A 15,708-nucleotide genomic window follows, 5' to 3' on the forward strand; every position below is an offset into this window, starting at 1 on the left:
GGGGGGGGGAGCGCTCATGCGGGGCTGCTGATGTATTACTGTGGCTCTTTGGCAATGTACATTGGTAAATTCTGGCTCCTTCTCAGGCTCAGGTTGGCCACTCCTGAACTATGCACTAGATCACAAATCTCCCTCTTTAGAAATACATCACATACTGTGTTTCACTAAAAAAGTGCTGACTTCCAACTATTTTCCTATTACAGGTGGTGCTGCTTTAGTTTCAGTGACCATTTAAAAAACAACCACAAGGGCTTCAGGCTCCTACAGGGCTAAAACCATATGTCACAGAAACAGAGAAGTGTTCCTGTGATTTAACTGTAATTGGTGTTCTTTTCATGCCAGATAAACCTAGAACATTCATTAGGGTGCAGGGAATGTAAAGTTGTAGTTAGATATACATAGCTCATATAGAAACATACCTGAGCATATATTTCGTGATCATTGCTAATGTGTGTTTTGTACAGATATTTTGTACACACGTTAGCCAAAGTTATATTATTTAACTGAAATGCAGCAAGGTTACAGTTATATATAAACTGTACAGACACGCACGCACACACTCTCTATATAATGTTATAGTGACAAAGACCATTAGAGACAAAAAGGTTGACAAATTCAACTTTAACCTACTGTACAAAGGAACTTTTATATTGGTGAAAGTATTCAAACATTCACTGATATCCCTCAGTCACGTTTTAGTTTCTTTCATATTTGTAGCAATACAAAAAACTATATTTAAGCCAGGATTTGTTTTGTCACAGCCCATCCTCTCCTGTTATTTAATCTTGCAAGGACATCAGTTGCATTTATTACATCACAACCTGTCGTGGAAATTGTGAAGTCCTAAACACAGTGTTATGACTTCACTGGAATATCAGAATGCGAACACAGGTGATGAGGAAGACATCTTGCTCAGAATAAATCAGATATATTGAAAGCAGGGCAGAAACCACCACCCACTCCACTTACAGAGTGACAAACTGTTCTTTATCATAGAAAAAACATGAAATGCTAGGCCTCAGATTAGGAGGAGACTCAGCAGGAAGCAGTATGCTAAGGTGACTGGCCAGTTCCTTCCTTGGCCCCAACACCAGACAAACCTGAGCCACTCTACAACACAAGGCCCCCAGCTATGTGAAGGACAGTACAAACTCCCAAGGTGCACATTAGCCTAGGGGATCACCAGTCCTCAAGCGCCTGCCATTGTTCTTTCAACATTTTCATCTATGCTGAGCGAGGAGGAACATTTTGTCTTGTGGAAGTCTTTGAGAATAAATGGAGTCAGTTTAGACGTCACAAAGTGAGGCTTAGCCATAATTTGATTGCAGGTAGGGTTAAAAAGTTAGTAGACAATTTTATACGTATTACAATTAAACTGTTAAAGGTAAGGGCTAACAGCTGGGTGCAAATAAAGTAAATGTTATAGGGAAAAAAGTAAAAAAAATGTTGTCATCTTTTCTATTAGTGCTTCATCAGTAGGGCCCTACCAAATTCACGGTCCATTTTGGTCAATTTCACGGTTATAGGATTTTAAAAATCATACATTTCTTGATTTCAGATATTTAAAGCTGAAATTTCACAGTGTCGTAATTGTAGGGGGCCTGACCCAAAAAGGACTGTTAATCCCCCAGCCTACCCCCCGGTATTTTTAGTAAAAGTCAAGCACAGGCCATGGGCTTCCATGATTTTTGGTTTGTTGCCTGAGACCTGTCTGTGACTTTTACAAAAAATATCTATGACAAAATAACCTTAATCACAGTAAGCATAGGACTTAATAGATTTGACATTTCAAATATAATGTAAGGCAGATTTTAAAAAAATATAATTCAGTTTTTAATCCACGCTGTCTGTAAACTCTTTGATGCAGAATCGTTTAACTATATATGTTCCATAAAGAGTATTTAATATAATAGTAAAAAATATTCAAAACCAAAGATTCCAATATTTAACTTTTCTGCTGGGCAATTTAACCACTAAGCTGGGAGCAAGTCTACCACCCACTTTGTTGCTTTATTTCAATACCCTGTCTGCTCAAGAACTTCACTTTTTAAAGCACTTCCGAAAAAAATATTCTTAGATATTTAATGCATAGTGTGGCACTACTTTTAGAACCAGCAGCACTGACATGGCCCTTTAAAAGTTACATTTTGGTAACTCTTCCATTTTCTAATTACATAAGACCTTTCACAGTTGATTTTTGAACTGCCTGTTGGTGCATGGCATGAATTTTGTCCATCTTAGGCCTAATTTTACTTACACAAAGTAGTCTGGTAGTTCACTTGTTGATGAAGGATCTGTAGAGTCAGTGCAAGTCTCTTTAACACCTATATGGAAATAAAAGGCTGACATATAAAAAGATTCTAATATACCTAATGTGATCCAAATCTGAAGCATCTGGAACACTTCTTCCCAGGAATTCTATTCTGTTGTCTCACCATGTAATCATGACTAAAGCGCACAACTGTTTACAATAGGGGCCATACGACCAACTTTACAATAGGCAATACCAGGAGTTTAAAGCACATTAGCTACTGTAGAATCTGTACAACAAAATAATGCAATCTTAACCCAGGGTCAACCTTATATCATCAAGATAAATTGTGGCATCTGCACAACAATTCAAAATCTGAGGTGGCAGATGTGGCCACACAATAGGAGCTAGAAGTTTTACATCAATATGCAACTCTCACGGGACCAAACTAAAGGACAATAGGGTGGAAAGCCAAAGTGCTTTTCTTGGTGCAAGAATGGTCCCTCTCCTCTTCCAACTATGGGTAAGCAAAGTTTATAATTTAATTTGAATACTTTCTATACAAACGAAGTCCTTATAGCATTTTATGCAAATCTAATTAGCATTCAGACTAATTCTGAACAGAAGATTTTCTCATTGATATGGCAACATTGGTTTTTACAGGTAAAAAAGCAAGTCAGCATGTTGCTCTTCAGGAAGGTGTTATGAAAGTAATGTAATCCCTAAATAATCCATCTGTTTGCAAGCAATACAAATGGGACTATTTCCTCTACTTTAGGAAGAGCCTGTGTTTTAAATTCTTCTCATATTCCTAACAGAATGTTAGGAACCATTAGGAAAGGGTTAGATAATAAGAAAGTAAATATCATAATACCACTATATAAAACCATGGTAGACCCACCCCATGCATTCTGCATGCAGTTCTGCTCGCCCCATGTAAACAATGATATATTAGAATTGGAAAAGGCACATAGAAGGGCAACAAAAATCATTAGGGGGTATGGAACAGCTTCCATACAAGTAAAAAGATACCGACTGTTCAGCTTAGAAAAGAGACAATTAAAAGATAAGAGAAGGGTCTATAAAATAATGGATGATGGGGAGAAAGTGAATAAGGAAGTATTATTTACCCCTTCACATAACACAAGAACCAGGGGTCGCCAGATGAAATTAACAGGCAGCAGGTTTAACACAAAACAAAAGCAAGTACTTCTTCACACAGCACAGTCAGTCAACCAATGGAATTCGTTGCAAAGGGATTTTGTGAAGGCCAAAAGTATAACTGGGTTCAAAAAAGAATTAGATAAGTTCACAGAAGATGGGCCCGTCAACGGCTGTTAGCTAAGATGGTCAGGGACGCAAGCAACACCATGCTCTGGGTATCCCTAAACTTCTGACCGTCAGAAGCTGGGAGTAAAAATGACATGGGATGGGCCACTCGATAAATTGCCCTGTTCTGTTTATTCCCTCTGAAGCATCTAGCACTGGCCACTGCCAGAAGACAGGACACTGGGCTAGACTGACCACTGGTCTGACCCAGTATGGCCATTCTTATGTTGTTATTCATTAAGTATATTTTCATATGTGGGATTGGTATTTAGAACTTACTGGCAAAACACAGTTATAAATTTAGTTTTGCTAGCAAGTTTATGAACATACCACCCCACATATGATAAGTTAGTATTACCCTTAAACTGTAGAACACTGAGTTATTTTGAACAACAGAATATTCTGGCCAAAGCACTCACTCAGGCTCCAACAGTTAGAGGTCTGTAAGAATATATATGATGCAGATCAGAAGTGTCTGAGTAAAGCAATTATATTTATACCAAGAGATTACTCTTCCTATAAATGGCATTCGTTGTACTACAAAATCAAAGGACTGGAAGGGACCTCAAGAGGTCATCTAGTCCAGTCCCTGCACTCATTATCTAGATCACCCCTGACAGATGTTTGTCTAACCTGCTCTTAATAATCTTCAATGATAGAGATTCCACAACCTCCCTACGCAATTTATTCCAGTGCTTAACCACCTTGACAGTTAGGAAGTTTTTCCTAATGTCCAACCTAAACCAACCTTGCTGCAATTTAAGCGCATTGCTTCTTGTCCTATCCTCAGCGGTTAAGAACAATTTTTCTCCCTCCTCGTAACAACCTTTTATGTATCTGAAAACTTATATCCCATCTCAGTCATCTCTTTTCTAGACTAAAGAAACCCAATTTTTTCAATCCTTCCTCATAGGTCATGTTTTCTAGACCTTTAATCATTTTTGTTTCTCTTCTCTGGACTTTCTCCAATTTATCCACATCTTTCCTGAAATGTGGCACCTAGAACTGGACACAATATTCCAGGTGAGGCCTAATCAGAAGTGCAAAGTTTAATAGGGACTATCAATTCCGTGAGAGATACAAAATAAATAAATATTATACAAATAAAACCTATGTTATCCAAATTTCAGTACTACGAACAAAAATCCAATTTTAAAAAGGAGTATTTTTTTAAATAAAAATTTTTACACAACGAGGTCTTCCTCTGAAGGTGCCCAGCAGGTTGTGGTTGCCCTAGCAACATAAATATCAATTTAAGGCACAGTATAGAATTTTACTAGGCATTTAGAATTCTGTAACTGACTGACAGTACCCTGAATGCTACCATATACTGGTGTACTGAGCACAAAGATTTTCAGAAACATATATTCCACCCCTGCAATGGCAGCCATATTGTGTGTCTAAATGAATCGGAAAGATCCAGGTTTATCCATCAGCAGTCTACAAAGAGAATCCAATCCATACAATCAGCTCTGTTTCCAGAGATGAAACAGTTTTAGACTAGGTGAGGGCTGAATCTGACTTCTGAATTAACAAAAGATACTTGAAACGTGAAATGCAAGGTTAAAGGAATTGCCCTTACTTACACCTGATATTTATTAAATGTCAGTATTAAAAAACTTTGTAGCTCCAACTGATATCTTATGGAGTTTGAGTTAACAGCCACATTCCACAACCTTTTAAAAAATAGTATTAGGAAAGCAAATATATTTGGTAAGCTTTCATTTGGTTTTACAAGCAGGATTTTAAGATTTTTTAATATCCTCTCCACTACTGCTTAAAGTAGTTGTAAGAATAATTTCTGGAGCAGGAAAGAGGAAGGAGAGAAGTGTCCAAATTGAAACTTTAGTTTACATCTGAGTAAACTGCAAGATTTTTTGTAAAGAGAAAACAGTCTCTTCCCAACTTTCAGAGATCTGGAATAAAGATTCACAATGCTAGATTTTTAAAAAAAAAAAACAAAAAAACACAAAATTACTCTACAATTGCTACTGTACTATAATTAAAAATAATTTGCAGTTAAGTGTATGTTATGCAACATCATCTCTTCCTTTAGTGTGTACTTTTACTTGTTAATTTGCAAAATTCATTAATTTTCTGTGGGTTGGTCTTCCAGCCACTGAAATGAGAACATTGTACTGTATGATTCAATAACAATGTTTACTGTATGGGCAATCAAATTTCAGTTAGTTTGCTTTTTCTTTAGAAGTCATTTCACAGCCATGAAGTCACAGTCAGTTCTCTGAAGAATGCAGTAAACATTAACAGTACTGATGCCCATTGATAAATTGATTTGCCATAATACAGTTAATAATTAAACTGCCCTGCATTCAAAGTGGTATGTGAACACCTTATATAGTTTATAAAACAAAACCAAAGTAGTATTCCTTTTTGTTCTCTCCTTTTGACTACCCAACACTCCGTCCAACAATGAATTGTTTATAATTTTTTAAAAATATGAATTATTCCTGTTATTCAAAAGCTGAAGTCAATCTTACCAAAAATAAAATTGAACAACATTTTGTCTGGAGTGCCAATATAGCTGTACTTGTGTACGTGTCATTCCTCCCCTTTGTTTTTGTATAGCCTTAAAGCTTAGTAAGGTAATAATTTGCACTTTGGTTCAGGTGAAAATTGCTATATGTAAAGGCAGGTAACTATCATTCCCATTTTACAGCTATGGAAGGAGGCAGCAGAGAGAGGTTAAGTAACTTGTTCAACATTTAGTGAATCAGTAGCAGTTAGGAGTGGAACTAAGGTCTTATTTCTGGTCCATTGTTTTACCCACTAGATCAGTCTCACTTATCCATAAAGTAATTTAAAGTGCTGCTTTTTTAAATACCTTCACTTGAATCCAAACTGGAATTTTTCAGCTTGACAATTCCTTCTTTCTTAAGGTCTTTCTCCTTTTCTTCCATACTCTCCATGTTATGTTTTTTGATTTGGTCCTTTTCCTTATGTTTTTTTGACTTCTTTTTGGATTTTTTGTGCAACACTGAATGTACCTCATCTGTTGACTTTGGACATGCTAACTCAACTGCAGTGGGTGCTGGCATTTCCAAAGGAGTCCTAGAGGTATATTTTTCTTGCTGGTCCTCAAAGATGCTGTTGCCATTCTGACTAAAACTATCAACAGGCAGGTCTTGAGTCCCTCGGCCTTCAGGAGTGCTAGGGGAATTGGAGTTAGAGTTCACCGGCTGAGGAGGATTTGAAACAGGAAGGCGAGTTGAAGGAAGCGTTGGAGGAGTCGGGGTGGCAGCGGCTGCAGGGGGAGGTGGTGGTGGTGGTGGTGGTGGTGCAGTAGCTCTCTCGTTGGAAGCAGTCAAGTGACCATTTAATGTTGGTTGAACTCTATTGGTAAGGTGAGATATTCTTGGTTTTTTATTCATTAAAGGATCAATAAAATCTGAATCCAACAGCCGTTTCTGCAATAAAAAAAGACCATTAGTTTCCATTTAATCCAATTCTAAGGTATGTCTACAACAAACTGATTAAAACCTAGTCTCTTATGCTTTCTAGTTTATCTTTAGATAAGATGAAGATCACGACAGCTAAACATGTGCTTTGTTTCATGCTTAAAAAATAAATCTACATAGCTTTAAAATTTTTTTGTCATCCTGAGAAGATCCCCTTCAGATCTGTGACCAAGACTTTGGAACCACATAAGACATTGTCTGGGGAAGTATCACAGTCCATGCTGGAACATGACAGGTTAGTCAGTACTCTAGATATTTGTGCAGTGCAGATACATTCAGTAAGTAAACAGTTGCTGCCTCTATATAGTCTGTTTTATTCAAGCAGTTCCAACCCATGTGGAACAGTGTGCACATCAGAAAGCCTAAACCTCAAAAAGGGGCAAGGAAAAATCAAGTTTCTGCTATAGGGAGCCTGGGGTCTAAATTATCCTCAGAGAATACTGGAGTTCTTTTGAAATACTATCTGACTCATGTCAGTTTGCTTAACAAGCATATATTGCTTATGTTTCAGAACAAAGCAGTGCCTCTGCCCAGAAGTGCCAAGCAGAGCTCTGTACCACACAGCTGAATTACTTCCAGATTCAGTGTGTGTGTTCGAGCAGATGAGAAGACGGAACCACATAATTTATACTATTTCACTACCATGAGAAACAGTAGCCAAAGTTGGCAAGAAACAGGTATGTATTTATTTCCCCCTGTCCCAAATATGTTAATGACCTCAGTACAGGATGTTCAGTACTTCATTTCACCTGTCCTGAAACAGCAAATGAAAGCACTACCCAATAATTTTTAGAATGCTCTTCTACTGCCTTTGCTATAGTGCTATTTTATTTTTACTGCAATCACTGATACTTTATCTTAAATAGTGCTTTTCATCTGAAAGTCTCCCAGTGCTTTATTAAAGTGGGTATTATCTCAATTTTATAGATGAACAAGGGAAGCACAGAGAAATAAGTGATTTATCCAAGGTCTCAGACATCTGCAGCGAGGCTGCATCTAGAACCCAGGTCTTCTCACTCAGTTCCATCCTTTACCCAGTGGACTACACTTAATCATAACTGATATCTGAACAACACCCACAACAAAAATAAATTTTTTTTTCCCAGAAACAATATTGCTGCCCTAAAAGACCTTATTTCTGTCCTGTCCAGTGTAAATACTGCATTTAAACTAAGGGTTAAAAGGCTGCAGCATAAAAATGCCTGCATGACAGAAAAATTAAATATCAAAACAATATGACAGTACAGATAGACTGAACACCCACAGCATATGCCAGGGTTCCTTCCCCACTCTGAACTCTGGGGTACAGATGTGGGGACCCGCATGCAAGACCCCCTAAGCTTATTTTTTACCAGCTTAGGTTAAAAACTTTCCCAAGGCACAAATTCCACCTTGTCCTTGAACAGTATGCTGCCACCACCAAGTGATTCAGTCAAAGAATCAGGGAAAGGACCACTTGGAGTTCCTATTCCCCCAAAATATCCCCCCAAGCCCTTACACCCCCTTTCCTGGGGAGGCTTGAGAACAGTATCCTAACCAATTGGTTACAAAGTGAACACAGACCCAAATCCCTGGATCTTTGGACACTGAAAAAAAAAAATCAGTTCTTAAAAGAAGAATTTTATTTAAAAAAAAGAAAAGGTAAAAATCCCCTCTGTAAAATCAGGTTGGAAGAAACTTAACAGGGTAACAAAAGATGCACAAAACACAGAGGAACCCCCTCTAGCCTTAGTTTCAAAGTTATAACAAAACAGGGATAAACCTCCCTCCAGCAAAGGGAAAATTCACAAGTTGAGAAAACAAAGATAAACTAATACACCTTGCCTGGCTGTACTTACAATTTCTGTAATATGAGAGACTGGTTCAGAATGGCTTGGAGGACATGGATTGATGTCCCTCTTACTTCCAAGAGCAAACACAGAAACGAACCCAAAACAAAGCCTCTCTCCCCTGCCCCCAGATTTGAAAGTATCTTTTGTCCCCATTGGTTCCTTTGGTCAGGTGCCAACCACGTTATTTGAGCTTCTTAACCCCTTACAGGTAAGGAGGAATTTTAGGCTACTCTTATGGTTATGACAGCATACAACAGGGTATAAGAGTTAAGTAATACAACTATCTTGCCTTCATTTGAAGTACCAAGACACAGCAAGATTAATTCTTTGGCAATATATGAGGTATATTTTTTGTCTAAGTATTTAACAACCGGAAAGTGATTGACACCTAAAAATTTAAGCCTTTGAGGACAAGTTCAACCGTGAGTAAGGACACAACTTTTGCCAACATGCTTTTAATAGTTATATTTTGTATGGTCACTTACGAGTTCAGATACCATAGCAATAGGCTATGTTTGAGAATCTATGTTCACAAAACATTTTATGAGCCATCTACGTAGAAGTCTGGTTTACTACAACGCTATTTGATCTCTAAAAACAGGGTTATTAAGTTGAGGTTCTTAGGAACTACATGACAAGAATTTTTTAAAAAACCCACCCATCAGTTCCACAGTCTTGCATGGTGCAACTATTTTTTTAAGTTTTATTCTATGCCACCATCCAATTACCCAGAAATAGTTGCTTCACCTTCTTCATACATTAGAAGGGGTATGGGTGCTTCTCAGTACATGATTAAAGCTTTCACACCAATATAAAACTTGTATGTATTAAGTCTGACTGCATCATATTGCAATATAAAGAAAATCACAAATTAAATACCTGGGAAGGAGAAGCAGATGCAGCATCTTTAGAAGAACTTAGAGGAGATTCCAAATGACTGGTGCTGGTGGCATTCTGAGATGAATTTAGTTTTCTGTAAAGATCACCCATATTCCAGGTTACAAGGAAAAAAATCAAGAAAAAGATGCTCTAATAGATCTTACATTATTTGGGAAGAAAGAAGCCTGTTACTTCTCAAACAATGTATTCTTTACCATTAAAGAAAAAGCTTGAACTTACCTAGAAAGTACTAACTCCAATGACTGTTTGTCTATCTCATTGTATCCAGGCCAATCTTTTTGGATCTCTTTAAATACATAATCCTTCAGAGTGTAAGAGTTGTCCTTGGGATTCAAGTTGGCTACCTACAAATATATATTTAAAAATACAAATATTAAAGCTATCTACAAGTTACAATACTAGAAAAGATTGGACAGTTTAAATATAGGTTGAAAATATAACCATGAAAAAATGTATTCTGTATTTTCTAGCCTTCGACTTTAAAGGCAATAAAGGACAGACCTTTCATATAGTGAAAATTTTGGCATACAAAAAGTTTCAATATTGGGTGTGTGAATTTAGGTACTTATAAAAGAATGGCCTGATTTTTCAGAAGATCTGAAGGTCAATGTACATTAGTCAGGCTTATTCATATTTACATGACTAAATACAAATTTAGAATTCTAACTTTAGGCGTTCAAGTTCGAACATTATAATTCAAGTGTTTATTTTTCCTGTATTTCTAATGGAATAGCAGCCAACACAGTTCTGCTGACATCAATGATATTAGATCACAAAAAAAGAAAATTGGCACAGCTTTAGGAATAGTGGTAACTCATACTGCAGTGCCAGCAAGAGCAGCTTTTTTATCTAGCCAAATGACTATGACAAAAATAGGTAGCTTTTCTTGTTTCCCAGAGACTGGGTCATGGAGTTTAGTACATTCACACTTCCTAGAAACCACATGAAGTTGTTGCATTCCACCGGAGAGTGTCAAGATAGTACAACACTTGATTCAACACTAAATTTTCCCTTTAATGAAAAAGGGACCAAAAACTGTTTAAGTTTAATGAGTGACTTTTTTTTTTTTTTTTTTTTTTAAAGTATACCTAAAACATTTTGGTTAAATGAAGATGTAAGGCAACTTCAGCCATGTGTATCAAACATTTTAGTCATGCAAGAAGGGTACAAGTAAAATTTTGCAGAAATGTAACTAAGAAGGGATGTACATGCCCTGTTCCACACCTAATTCTATGATAAGCCCCAAGCGTACATGCAAAACAGATATCCATGAATTCCAGGAAAAAATGTTGTACTCATAATTCCATACTAATTAATGCCTTGTTGTTTATTAGCATATACATCCTATTAATGCTCTGCTTTAAGACAGCTTCTGATAGGTCCCCCTTCCTTTCCTGAAGAGAAATACATTGTGTATTTGAAAAGAGTCATGTTGGTAAAAATCCATGCTCACTGATGCCTGCCACATCAAAGCATTAATTTGGCAACTTTTCCCCTTCAAATCTCATTTTAGACCTTCAAACTGTACTATTTGTAACAGACCTCTGAAGTTCAGAAACCGGGCCTCTGCCTGTTACTCCTAGTCAAGATATTAAAGAGCCTTGTAGACTGAAAAGCATATGGACACAATCGTGATTTATGCAGATTTGCCCTCCCCTCCCAAAAAGTTTGGACTAAGTCTCAAAGAAAGAGGGTATCTGAATGTGTGCTAGTGGATCAAGTACATTAGGTATGTTTTGTATTGTTCCATGTCTCATTTTTAAAGTGTTTTATGTATTCTGTCATAGCTGGTTGTGATATTGTATTTCAAAAAACAAATACTAGGACTTGTATATGCCTATATTTTGCCTGTAAAGAGTTTTAGTGATCCACCATATTGTCTGAAACAAATAAAATCAAACTAAAATCAAAGAGAGTAGACCCATTTGTTAGGAACAGCAAGGTAATAGTAGTACTTTCAGTGGGCAAATGTTTTGGCCCGAGGGCCACATCGGGGAATAGAAATTGTATGGTGGGCCATGAATGCTCACAAAATTGGGGTTACGGTGAGGGAGGGACAGGGGATGAGGAGTTTGGGGTGTAGGAGGGTGCTCTGGGCGGGGACTGAGGGATTTGGAGAGTGGGCGGGGGAGAATCAGGGCTGGGACAGGGGTGTAGGTTCTGGCTGGAGGTGCGGGCTCTGGGGATGAGAGGTTTGGGGTGCAGGAGGGTGCTCCAGGCTGGGATCGAGCAGTTTGGAGAGCGGCAGCAGGGCTGGGGCAAGCTCCAAGCGGCACTTACCTAAAGCAGTGGCATGTCCCTTCTCCAGCTCCTATGCAGAGGTGCAGCCAGGTGGCTCTGCATGCTGCCCCATCTGCAGGCACCGCCCCTCCAGCTCTCATTGGCGCGCGTAGAAGCCAGAGCGGGGCCATGCTGCAGCTTCTGGGAGCTGCATGATGCGGCCCCTGACCCTGCGCCCGGGCCGGAGCAGGGCTGAGCCGTGTGCTGTGGCTCATGGGCCAGCTTAAAACGGCCCGTGGGCCATAGTTTGCTCACCCGATTTATGGTGTAACACTTTCTAATAAAAGGTCTATAGAACTTTGCTGATGAAATGATAGCATTACTGAACTAAAAATAAAAACTTTGTAGTGTAGAAATAAGATGAGTTAGCATTATACTGCTGGCTTCTGAAGGCCAAGTAGTAATTAAAGCGCTTTGCATGGCACACTTTTCTGAGAGGTGCATGCGCTGGGGACGTAGCAGGCATTGAGACAGCTATTCCATACCACAGTCATGGAGGAGGATGGATTGGAGAAAAATCACTGAACCCATCTCCTCCTTCCCCCACTGTGCACTTATGCAGGCCTAGCCTTTAGAATTTTACGTTAGCGTCAGTAGGTTCTACAAGGGGACGGCAGTGTTATGGTAAAAAAGATACAAGTACAGCTTATGACTAAACTATACAATTAACTGACATCTGACCTCGAACATTTTAATAAAAGCACTATTCAAACTTTCAGTTTATTGTTCTGGCAGATGTTCAAAGTTTATTAGCGATCCCTTTCTTTGATCCAGGTTAAAAACATGTCAATGTTTCATCTAAGTCCAATTTCTTTGCTATGCCGCTACACCATGGCTGACGATTCAGAATCTGTCATCCTAATCTCTTAGAACTATTACAGTAAGATACAGAAAATGACAATTGCTAACACTTTAACAGTTGCATAAAAATACTTCAGTCTACATACACTTAAAATTTACATAAATTTAATCTTACTGTCTGAAAAACTGATTTAAGCATATTTATTATTGCTCAATTCACAAATGGACAACACTTATTCCTGGTTTAAAAGTCAATGAATTAACCATTATGGAGATGGAAGTTACAGTAAATATGTATGAAAAGAATTCTGTAAGTGGTGGATTAAGCCATACCAAAAATTTTTAATTTTAACTAAAGCCTATTTTAGAGATGAATAAAATGAAGTGAGACTAAATTTACAGCATTCTGGTAGTCAATGTGGGGATAGGCAAAGCAGAGTGTTAAAAAGGTATCCCAGCAAGCATTTTTTTCCCCAACAACTCTTTATAATGGGACATGAAATGAGAACTCAACCCTTTGAGTCCAGAAATCCAAGAGCATGCCTAAAATTACAGAATGCAAGCTTAAGGATAATTTTGGTGAAGAAAAAAAATCCACTACCCTCTCCAAAAGAACTAGAACTCTGCTACAAAAAAAGTTACATTCATGGAGAGAACAAAAGATGAACACTATATATTGGGGAAAGAGTCAACATGGCTTTTGCAAAAAGAAATCAAGCCTGTCCAATCTATTAGAATACTTGGAGGGGGTCGACTAATATATGGACAAGGATGACCCAGCAGGTATAGTGTATCTGGACTTTTCAAAAAGTCTTTGACAAAAAGCCACACCAAAGGCTCTTAAGCAAAGTAAGCAGACATGGGATAAGAGGGAAGGTCCTCATGGATCAGTAACTGGGTTGAAAAAGATAGGAACCAAAGGAATAGATGGTCAATTTTCACAGTGGAGAGAGAAAAATAGCAGGTTCCCCCCAAGGATCTGTACTGGGAAGAGTGCTGTTCAACATATTCCTAAATGGTCTGGAAAAAGAGTAAACGGTGAGATGGCAAAGTTTGCAGATGATACAAAATTACTCAAGACAGCGAAGTCCAAAGCTCACTGTGAAGAGTTACAAAGGGATCTCACAAGACTGGGTAGCAAAATAGCAGATGAAATTCAACGTTGGTAAATACAAAGTAATACACATTGGAAAACATAATCCCAACTAACTGTACAAAATGATGGGGTCTAAATTAGCTGGGGTCTAATTAGCTGTTGCCACTCAAGATAGATCTCGGAGTCATAGCTAATTCTCTGATAACATCTGCTGAATGTGCCGCACTGGTCAAAACGGCTAACAGAAGGTTAGGAACTATTAGGAAAGTTCATAATAAGAAAATATCATAATGCTACTATATAAAACCATGGTACACCCATACCATGAATACTGCATGCAGTTCTGCTCGCCCCAGCTCAAAAAAGATATTAGAATTGGAACAAGTACAGAGAAGGGCAACAAAAGTCATTAGGGGTATTGAACAGCTTCCATCTGAGGAGAGATTATGAAGAGAGGGACTGTTCACCTTAAAAAAGATGACTAAGAGGGGGATAAGACAGAGGTCTATAAAATCATGAATGGTGTGGAGAAAGTGAATAAGAGTGTTATTTACCCCTTCACATAACACAAGAACCAGGGTCACCCAATGAAATTAATAGACAGCAGGTTCAAAACAAACAAGAGGAAGTACTCCTTCCACAGATTGTGCATTATGTGAATTTGTTGCCATGGGATGTTGTGAAGGGCAAAAGTATAACTGGATTAAAAAAAATAATACGTTCATGGAGGAGGATATGTCCATCAATAGCTATGAGCCAAGATGGTCAGGGATGCAACCCCCTGCTCTGGGTGTTCTTAAACCTCTGACTGACAGAAGCTCGGAGTGGATAATAGGGAATGGATCACTCGATAAATTGCCCTGTTCTGTTCATTCCCTCTGAAGCTTCTGGCACCGGCCACTGTCAGAAGACAGGATACAGGTTAGATGGACCATTGGCCTGACCTAGTATGGCCATTCTTATGTTCTTAATAGAGGTTAAAGAAGTGAAGGAATAATGATGACTCTAGACAGAACTGTAATTCACTCAAGGGGCTCCGACATCCAAAGCTACCAGTGCACAGCTTAAGCAGTGTGTGAACAGTGCAGTGTAAAAAGGGATTTCTTCAATTTCACGGCTATCTTTGCATGCATATACATACAAGAAAGTGTGCAGTACATGCGTAATGTTACAGATATATTTTCTTTTGCAAAGAGATATGAAGTTCCTTCTAAAATATCATTCATGTTTTTAGTGAAGAACGAACTATTTAAAGAAATTTTCTTTGACAGAAAGCAAACACCAATATTTTCATTTACTGTAACATTTAAATAAGAGTTTCAATCCCAGGATAGCTAGTTAAATATTTTGTAATAGAACTCAATGAGGTTAGGCACCAACTTATAGGCCACTACAGTTGATTATGCAGATTTTTTCTCATTTTAAACATCACCCCCAAAACAGCTTTCCTCTTTATAAAAAGGGCTAGTAAACTCATCAATGGAAACAGAAGTTCCTTAGTGAATTAGTCTGAACAGTTAAGAGAAGAAAAGTTAAGAGAAACTATGTTCACCAATTAAGCAGCTTGGAGTAATAAGAGTAAGCCTCCTGGGGAAAAAAACTGCAGTAGGAAAAAGATAGCTAAAAATATACCCAGCAATTGTTCCCTATCACTCATGAAGAGCTTTAGAAGTCTTCAATAGTACAAACTTCCCCTATAAACTCATTAAACTTCCAGTTTGTTTTGTTTTAAGTACTTACAAA

At 38.0% G+C, this 15,708-nt stretch overlaps 1 protein-coding gene across 4 annotated transcripts in view; it reads right to left on the reverse strand.

Annotated features, from left to right (window-relative positions):
• ELL2 (elongation factor for RNA polymerase II 2) overlaps positions 1 to 15,708 on the reverse strand; it is a 68,811-nt gene that overhangs the window by 12,042 nt on the left and 41,061 nt on the right. For all 4 annotated transcript variants that reach the window (XM_037903269.2, XM_037903268.2, XM_037903270.1 and 1 more), the window contains 4 exons: positions 10,008 to 10,132; positions 9,768 to 9,861; positions 6,423 to 7,005; positions 2,258 to 2,324 (listed from right to left, as the gene is read on the reverse strand). In XM_037903269.2, coding sequence (XP_037759197.1) covers positions 2,258 to 2,324; positions 6,423 to 7,005; positions 9,768 to 9,861; positions 10,008 to 10,132 — 869 coding nt within the window. The remainder of the gene's footprint in view (positions 1 to 2,257; positions 2,325 to 6,422; positions 7,006 to 9,767; positions 9,862 to 10,007; positions 10,133 to 15,708) is intronic.

This window comes from Chelonia mydas, chromosome 5 (assembly GCF_015237465.2).
Source record: "Chelonia mydas isolate rCheMyd1 chromosome 5, rCheMyd1.pri.v2, whole genome shotgun sequence".
NCBI lineage: Eukaryota > Metazoa > Chordata > Testudines > Cheloniidae > Chelonia > Chelonia mydas.